The sequence below is a fragment of the Eutrema salsugineum genome, unplaced genomic scaffold (genome assembly GCF_000478725.1).
Source record: "Eutrema salsugineum unplaced genomic scaffold, Eutsalg1_0 scaffold_1, whole genome shotgun sequence".
Classification (NCBI taxonomy): domain Eukaryota; kingdom Viridiplantae; phylum Streptophyta; class Magnoliopsida; order Brassicales; family Brassicaceae; genus Eutrema; species Eutrema salsugineum.
Window position 1 is genome coordinate 20,557,290 of NW_006256909.1, and position 9,692 is coordinate 20,566,981.

The 9,692-nt window shown below is 31.5% G+C and overlaps 1 protein-coding gene across 1 annotated transcript; it reads left to right on the forward strand.

The window, feature by feature from the left end:
• The first annotated feature begins 7,201 nt into the window (after nucleotides 1–7,201).
• LOC18030553 (ylmG homolog protein 1-2, chloroplastic) lies at nucleotides 7,202–9,019 on the forward strand. The gene is made up of 2 exons (XM_006414933.2): nucleotides 7,202–8,055; nucleotides 8,780–9,019. The coding sequence occupies exon 1, from the start codon at nucleotides 7,336–7,338 to the stop codon at nucleotides 7,999–8,001; it is 666 nt and encodes a 221-aa protein (XP_006414996.1). The 5' UTR covers nucleotides 7,202–7,335; the 3' UTR covers nucleotides 8,002–8,055; nucleotides 8,780–9,019.
• The last annotated feature ends 673 nt before the right edge of the window (nucleotides 9,020–9,692 follow it).

Below are 9,692 nucleotides of genomic sequence, written 5' to 3' on the forward strand. Positions count from 1 at the left end.
AATTCAATTCTTAAACTAATAACATACCATTTGGCCCAAAATGAGTAACACTTTACCCACACACTATGTCAATTATCAATATTGTAAAATTCGACCCATTAAACTTAAAAATATACCCAATTAATTTAAAATATTAAAAAACGTTCAGACGTTCAGCTTAAATCATCTTGGAATAAATAAGTCTCATTTAGTATACAGTATTATTATCCCTATTAAGTAGTTTAATGGTTCATCACATTTCCAACTGACAAAGCATATTCTCTTATATTTATGTTTGATATTGTTTCGTTTTTTGATATCAAAAAAATATATTTATATCACTAATTAAGTAAAAAAATGTACTTATATATTTGGTAGCTATTTATATTTCCTATTTTAAATTGAAACAACTATTTTGTTAAATGAACAAATATTAATTAGATTTGGTTCTTCATATTTATAAATACCGAAGTTAATGGTGTTATATATTTGTTTTCAACTTCTTCCACTTATTTTTATAGTTTGTTTTATTATGATATATTCGCATACAGTAAACAAATATTTCTTAACTGGTTTGGTATGGTAGTTTAAAAACCCTAGATAATACTAACTATATATAGGTATCAGACTGTGGATGAAAGTTTATTATATTACATCTTAATACAGTCCATTTGCTCAATTGTTTGTTTTGAAAACTAACATGCCAGGTTTTTAGTTTTTTTCGACAGTTTTAGTTTTACTACTTAAGGTTTACACTTGTATATGTTTTTTTTTTTACCAGAAAATATGGATTACCATCTTCCTTTGTCGCTTGGCGAAACTGACGTCAGACACGGTAAAGTCATTACGAAAAGCAAATTTATGGCTTGGATGGAATGTAACCAGACGTACCAAAATGGTCGACACATTCTATACAGTGAAGTTCCTACCAAATTTGTGTGGAATGCCAGACTTAAAGAATGGAGACTCAGAAAACGTGGTGTTGGTCAATCCGGGGTACTTAAAAAGTGTCCCATTGAAGATTCCGAGCTTTTTTACTTGTAGTTGTTGTTGCACATCGTAAGAGGTCCTACATCTTATGATGATATTAAGACTGTTGCTGGTGTTACTCATCTCACATTCAAAGAAGCTTGTCTTGCTAGAGCATTTGTCCCATTTGAAGATAAATGATTCCTTTATCTTTTTAAGTATTCAGTAATAAGTTTATTGATAATTATTTTTATTTTTCTTAACATTTTGGCTTTTATATGTAGCCAACATATTTAATAACGATGTGCATTTTACGAAAAGTGAAATGGAATAACTCTTTTAATATTTCTTTACTACTTATAGCTTCATCTCTATCTGTTTATATATCATTTTCGCATATAATCTTCATCTCCATTTTAGAAGTAAACGCAAATTATATAATTTAGCCCATACAATATTGTATGAATATATATTTGATAAACCCATAAAGCTTTAGGTAGTTATATAACAAATTCATTATATTGTTGTACGTTTTAATGATAAACTGACATTCTTTATGCAATAACTCATCGATACTTATGTATAGAATTGGATGTTTGTTTATGCAATAACTCATCGATACTTAATTTAAACATAGGATATTTTCATTAATACTGTTAAGGTATGTGTATAACTATAATGGTAATTTTTTGTATATTTATAGTATTAAATGTAATAAGTGTTTAAATGACATATATCTAAGTATTTATTCGTACGATATTTAACAATATCATATAAATTCCAAATTATGTTCTACTCGTATTCAGTGATTTTTTAAATTTCCTTAAGTTTTATAGGCATTGTTATTATAATATTCACTTTATTATCCTGAGTATCTTACCTATATTCTTTAAATCCTACATCGTCAGAGATTAAAAATTTATTCACCACTATTTAAGTAATATTTTAGAAGGTATACAGTAAAGTTCTAATTACTATTGTTTGATATTATGTTTGGCTACGACTACATTTCTGATTTGAACACTCATACCTCAGATTGGAAGATTCGAGTTAAGATCGTTCGGAAGTGGAAGGAATGGATTCAACATGACGGTGTCACTCTTATGCTTATTTTGTCTGATCCAAAGGTTACTTCAATAATAGCTTACTATATGAATTTATTGTTTTGTTGCGTATGCTACTGAACTAATATTATAAGATTTGCTCATAAACTTTTTATTTGTATTGTGTTAGGGACATACTATAGAAGCCCGAGTGAACAAAAAAATTATTAATCATTTTGATTGTTTGCTAGTTGAAAATCAATGGTATGATATTGAAGATTTTGGAGTAATCCTTAGCCGTGAAGACAATTCAGCATCAACGAGTATTCATATAATGTTATTTATTGTGTCTACAGTCGTCACAAAAATTGAGAAATTTTCAAGTTAGTTAACCTCTGTTTAATTTTGAATCTATTTAACTTTATATGCTTATGTATGAGAACTTTTTATTTAATTTGGAACTATCCAAACAAGCTTGATGGGAAGACGATGTATTTTTTTAGGATAAAATTATAATGTTAATCATTTAGATTATGTTTTTTTCTATTTTATGGTAACTTATTATGCTATAATTTCTCGATATAATTATTTCTGTTCGATTATCTCTTTTGTTATACCTATTATTTTAAAAATCAAATGATCACATACATATAATTACAATTTATGTTCAATTAATATATTGTACGTTAACGTATATAAAACATGTGTTCATAACTGCACTACAAAGCGTATGCATGCTACAGAATAAACGGTCATAACGTCAGCTTTTTAACTTGTCAATATTTATGAGTTGTCTCGGTAATCGATTGGGGTGCAATAGTAATGAAACCATATAATAAATTGAATAAATATAATTTATTATATGATGACGATAATAAACTGTAATTATAAGTATACATATGCATTAATTTTGTTATATATATTTGATATTCTTTGATAATATATAAAAATATGATGTCTATGTTACTTATTTTTGTTGTTGTTTAACTATAACAACTTCATCTGTTCTTTTTATTTATTAATTACTAAAAAATATATAGTAAGATACATTCTGTCACTGATGCTACATATGTGAGATACAAGACACATTATTTTTCTGCATGGTAATCATTACACTAGAGATCAATGCATTTTATATTTCAATTTAAGATAACCAATATAATAAATGAATCGTCGCCATTTAATATAATTTTATATTGTTAGGTGTCAAACGGTTATTATATAAGATAGAAACTAAAAACTGTAATCATAAACTACTTTTTCACTCCTAACATATGATAATGAACTAAGTCTTATTTTATTTCAGTTATCCGAGTGATTTTTATTCGATATCTAAAATGTATAACCAATAATTATACTATTAACTCTTATGTATTAAATGTGAAAATGAATTTTCGCTCCTGTATGAAATATAAATTCTATATCATGTAAGATACTTTCAGTCCTAACATAAGAAAACGAATATTTATGTATATATTTTGGAATATGAATCTCTAAAAAATTTGTCATAAATTAATACAATATAGAAAAGTATGTTGCATTCAATGTATATAAACGTCATTAGTTGCTACGATAGGTGTAATCATTATTTTTGTTGTTTAACAAGAAAACCAAACGTCTGCCAAAATTAATTAGAAGAAGTTATTCTTTTCATTTTTGACGACGGTTTCACTTTATTTGTATTCTATTTCAGAGACTATTGCTTAACAGAACAAACAATTTCAAAACATGAACTTCTCGAATTATGTCTTACCATGACTTAGTTAGTAAGCTTACGCCATGGGAAGAAAATCCGGTGATACGTGTTGTTATTTACAAAAAAATGGATTGAGAAAGACAGTCGTGGTCATGATCGTGTCGAATTCATATTTGCCGACGAAGAGGTAAATAAGTTGATCTTTTATGCTAGATGAATTTTTGGTGCATGCAAGTAAAAGGTTTTGCCCTAATAGTTTTTGTATATTACAATCTGTAATCATTCTAGGGCTGTAAAATTCATGCGTCTGCTCATAAGTGGATCCATGAATATTTCAAGAATGTATGTCACGAAGGAGAATGGTTCGAAATTCGCAATTTTATTGTTAGATTTTCAGACTGGAACAATTGGAAAGAACGCCCAACTAAACATCCTTACAATATCTTTCTTACTCGAGATACCACGCTTGAATTTATACGCGATGAGCCGGTATCTAATTGGTATTTCTTGAATTTAATCAAATTCGGAGATATTGTGAAGAGGAAAGTGGATCCTGTGTTTCCTATTGGTAATATTTTATTTTCATTATTGATTTATTTAGTTTATTTGTTCTTAATAATAATTAGTCCATTATATGTAGGGAATCATAATGTTATTTTAACTTCTATTCTTTTTTTTTAATAGACTTGGTTGGTGTGATCGATTTTGTTGGTGAAATATCCATTGGCAATGACTTTGACTCCATTTCAAGAATCCAGCCAAATAAAGTTCTTGAATTTCATATAAGAGATCTCGAGTAAGTGTATTTTCTATATGTTATGCAAATTCATTTTTATATGTATTATTCATTGGTGTTATGTTTTCTTTTAAATTTAGGGATGTTGTTATCAAATGTTTTGCCTTTGATAACTGCGCAATTTGTTTTGATAATTCATGGAAATCGAGAAAGACTGATCGCATTTTCGTTCTGTTAACTGAGTGGAAACTTGATCTCTATAAAGGTTAGATACTCCATGTATTATTATTATTTAATTTGGTATCTGAACTTCTACCAAAGTATATAACGGTGTCAAATGCTACAATTATATTTTTCTTTGTAGGTGAACACATTGTCAGAAATGGAGGATGTCAGTCTCGATTTCTTTTCAACCCAGAGATAACTGAAGTTCAAGAGTTTGCGTACATGTAAGCTGTTTTATCTTTATTTTTAAATGAAATCATAATTTATAGTTGCTGACTATTCATATTTATATCAACAGGTTCATTCTGGCCGAGAAGAAGTCAAATATCAAACCAGGAAATTAAGATGTGCAGATGAAATTGGACTACATTATAGCACAATTTCGGTAAAAGGAGATATGCCCTCCTACTTATATTTATGTTATGAATCTAATATCTTGAACTTATTAATTTTTGTGGGCTTTTTACAATGGTTGTTTAGAAATTTCCGTAAACATATTTTATTTTAATATCTAAATTATTATCTGCTTAAATATTTATCAATGATCGTTAATACGAATCATGTGTTAGAAATATGAAAATTAAGTTATTAACTAGGTAAATTTTATTATTATTATATATACATTATTATATGAAAGGATATTATCTTGAGATACAGATTAATGAGCTTTTAGCTAGAATGTAACTTATCATACCAAATGATTGTAATACAAATTGTTGGGCTTTTATTGTTTAAAATCTGTAAAACTATCAACAATTTTGCTTTCTACACTATATATACACTTAGCAAATTTACATTTTAATTTGCCCATTTTATTGCTTACATATACTTAAAATCTACATCTCCATATAATAAACATCACGTATTGATGTTTAAACTCCACATATTATTCTATCCATAACATTCAACTATATATATACATTGAACTAAACATTAATTGGATATAACTTATAATTTATTTTTTATTTTAGCTAACAAAAATCATGCACGCCCACCAATAAACGGGTTAGAATCTAGTATAAATTATTATATTAATATATTATTAACTATATAATTCACATAACGAGAATTAACAAAAATTCTTTATCCACCTTAATTCACACATATCATTATTTAAATCATATAATTCGTATAGTTAACATTGCATTAATATAGTTTTTTTTTTTTGTGCAACCAGGTACTTCGATTAATCAAACAGAAATTGCGTGAACCGCATACAAAGAGTTTTTCCCGAAGGAAGCAGCAAATACATTAGATAAACTTATGATAAACATGATAGAAGTGAAACCAAATCTTCTGGTGAGGAGTGAAATCCTAGAGAATACCAAGAAGTTCGAAGACACAAGAGCCTTAGTCGATAGCTCAACCAATTGTAAGGAGTCGGATTTTACCGAGCTTGTCCTTAATTCTTCAGAGATAGCTTGAGGAAGATTTCCACGGATTGAAATCCTTTCTGCCACTAAAAGGGAAATAACGAGTTCAAAGCTTTGGGATAAAGACACCACATGCGGAGATGCATAGGATTTACTCAAGTAATCCTCAATTTGAGAAATAAACTTTGTGAGAAATTCATGGATAGGTACAGACACCACAAGCAAAATTGCTTTGGATTTACATAGAATACCCATCTGTCGTTCAAGCAAGACGACATGAGTGCCATTATAGGCCACAAACATGGAAATGTCGGAAAACATAGCCATCGGATCATAACTAACTATACCGAGATTCCACAAATCCAAAAACATCCTCTCAACAAGCAACTGATTTCTTCCAAAGCAAGAAGCAGAGAGTGAACAAAGGCGAACCTGGAAGACCATAGCCCCCACGGTAAAGTAGTGCAGTGTTCTCGAGGATGCAGACATGGAAGCAAGATCGGCCACCTTCTTTGCCATCGAAACTCTTGATAGCTCGTAAGCAGTTTGTCCTTGAAACTGTCCAAGATTGATCAGAAGGAGACGTAGCGAAGAAGATGACAAGTATAGCGGATTGGCTTTGACGCAGCAGGCGGCGAAGCTAGACGGAGTGAACCGATAAGCAGCGGCTGAACAAAGAGGATAATCAAAGATTAACAGGGCTAGGACCAAAGCAGCTCCCTTCAAATCCGATCTTAAGCAGACACAGCCTTCGTGATGGTGAGAGAGAGTTCAAGGCAGAGATACGGCGAGACGGCGAAGTAGTGAGAAGGCAAGGTTGAGAGCCGGCAGTAAAGGTGAGGGGAGAGATGGAGTGTCGAAGAGAGGGTGCGGCGGTAAGGACGCCGGTGCAGCAGAGGTGAGGCTGAGCTGGCGGTGACGTGACGACGAGAGCGAACAGGATTCCAAAATACATAAACAAAATAGAAATACAGCCGAGGGGATAATACTTTGCCGGCGCTTGTCTCACGGCCAAGGCCGGAGCAAGGCTCGAGCCAAACCCCAGCTGAAGAGAGGAGAAAACGACCGAAGGATTAGACGGAGAAGACAAAGTTAGATTGGAGAACTGAGTTGAACGGCTGCCTGGGTAAATGTGTCTGGGAGAAAAGAGTTAGGGCGAACTCAGTTGTGGCCGGACAAAAAAAAATGCATTAATATAGTTTATATGTATGGCCATAGGATAGAGTATATAATTTATGTTGGTAGCTATCATTTTTCATTTTATTTCCATCATACAACATCTTAAGGAGCATTCTCTAGCTCCCAGCAACGAAGATGGCTTCCACCACCAACATCCTTGCTCTTCGCTCTTCCTTTATCATCAACCCTAGATTCAATCCCAACCTCCATCACCATAATCCTAATCTCCGTCTCTCTCTTCCCCATAAACCCACCTTCAATCTCTCCCTCCAAAACCCTAAAACCATCGTCTCCGCCGTCGTTACCTCCTCATCTCCAACACTCTCCACGAAACCCCCTCCTCAAATTTCCTTCTCCAACTCGACGAAATCAATCACAACCCTCGCGATTCTCGCCGGAATCGTAACCAAATCCCTAGTTCAGAAGCTCTCCGCCGCGATTGTAACCCTATCCCCACAGATCCAAGCATCTCTCCGAGTTTCCGGTCCGTTGTTCTTCGCGTCGATTCGCGACCGTCCCGCCGGTTATCTGAACACGCCGTTGACAGTAGTTGCGGCGGGTTTATCAAAGTGGCTAGATATCTACAGTGGCGTTCTAATGGTTAGAGTTTTGCTCAGTTGGTTCCCGAACATTCCATGGGATCGTCAGCCTTTGTCTGCAATTAGAGACCTCTGTGATCCTTATCTGAATCTATTCAGGAACATTATCCCTCCGGTGTTTGATACGCTTGATGTTAGCCCTTTGCTTGCTTTTGCTGTTTTGGGAACTTTGGGTTCGATTCTGAACAATAGCAGAGGATAGTTGAAAGTTTCTGACTCTGGTTCGAGTGATGCAAAAGCTTATGGATCTTATCAGGTTTTGATCTTTGGTATTTTATATTGTTTATAGTTAAAAGCATTTGGAAGGTAAAAAATGTATTGGACTTAAAAGTTTCAGTATCAGCTTATCTCTGTTGTTCTGTGTTTATGGTAATAAATGAACTTCATTTCGATGCGAAAGCTTGGAGATTGTTGTTTCAATATGTATTGACCGAAGTATATTCTTTATGGCATTGCACAAATTTGGTTTCGATCATAGAAATTGCAGCTTGCTTGTGCTGAGAATCATATCGATTTATGAAAGCTTGCGTATTGTTGTTTTAGTTCTTATTTACAGCTAAAGAGCTAAAGAGTTAACAGCATAGGAGATGATTATGTGAAACCTACTGGTCCAAAATATATATGGTGTTCTGTGTTTATCGCAATGAATGAATTTGGTTTTATTGGGATAGCTTGGAGATTGTTATTTCACTATGTATCGACTTAGATTGTTATGGCAATTCACAGATTTGGTTTCGATAATACAAAAGCTTGGCCGTGCTGAGAATTATATGATATACGATAGCTTGGTATTGTTGATTTATAGTTCTTCTTGACAGTTAAAAGAATTAATGACATAGGAGATGATTATGTGAACCCCACTGGTCCATCTAGTAGACTTAAGGCTAGTTGTTATGCTCAGTTTTCGACCTTGAAATTTTTTTGAAAACAAGTGTTTTTCTCATGCAATACATGTAAAAGAGTTTTTTTTTTTCTTGCAGTTTTTGTAATTTAATTTCACTTTGAAGGCGATATCTTGGTGATGTTGAAGATTTAGTGGCTGGGAAACAAAAAGGCTTGTGCTTTTAGAACCCATTTGGCTTAGCATCATCTCAACGACCTTAGCACACTACCCCTAAATTTGAAGGTTGCTAAAATTTGAGATTTTTGGCTTTACTGATGGAAAATATCTGGTTCTATTTTAGTGATATGTGAAAAAAAAGTTTGATGTCAAAAACAAAAGTTCAATGCAAATTAATATATTCTAAAATTTTATTTTGTTTTTGTTGTTTTTTCCTTGTTAAATTTTATTATTATTTTTTTTTTGCTGGAAATATTGTAAAACATCTATAAATTAATAATATTAAAGTTATGATATTTTATTAATTTATCGTGAGAAATTTTGTTTTTTACTTATAATTTTCTAAAATTTTTTTTAGAATAATGTTATATTTTAAATTTTAACAAATCTCATAATATAAATTATGACTAACAATCATAACTATCGTAGTAAAATAGTTTTAATATCATATTAGATTGTTTATGTAAAAATATACATGCTCATAAGTTTAAATTTATAAAAAATATCATGGTTACTATACGCATTATTGATGATAAAATTAAAATAACACTATAATGCATTTAAATACATGTACAAGTAAGAAAATCAATTATCACATCAAAAAAATATCATAAATTTTGAATGTATATCGTAAAACACCAATAAAAACTACTGATATAATAACTAGAGAAATAAGATCTAATAAAATTTCAATCTTAAATAAAAGCAAACACATTTTTTTTTTGTCGTCAATCCATTTCATTAGGCCTATAAGGCTCTGAGGCCCAAAAGAGCATTCAAGTACAATAAGAAGACGAGTATAATAAATTAAGCCCAAAGAGACCCAAAATACA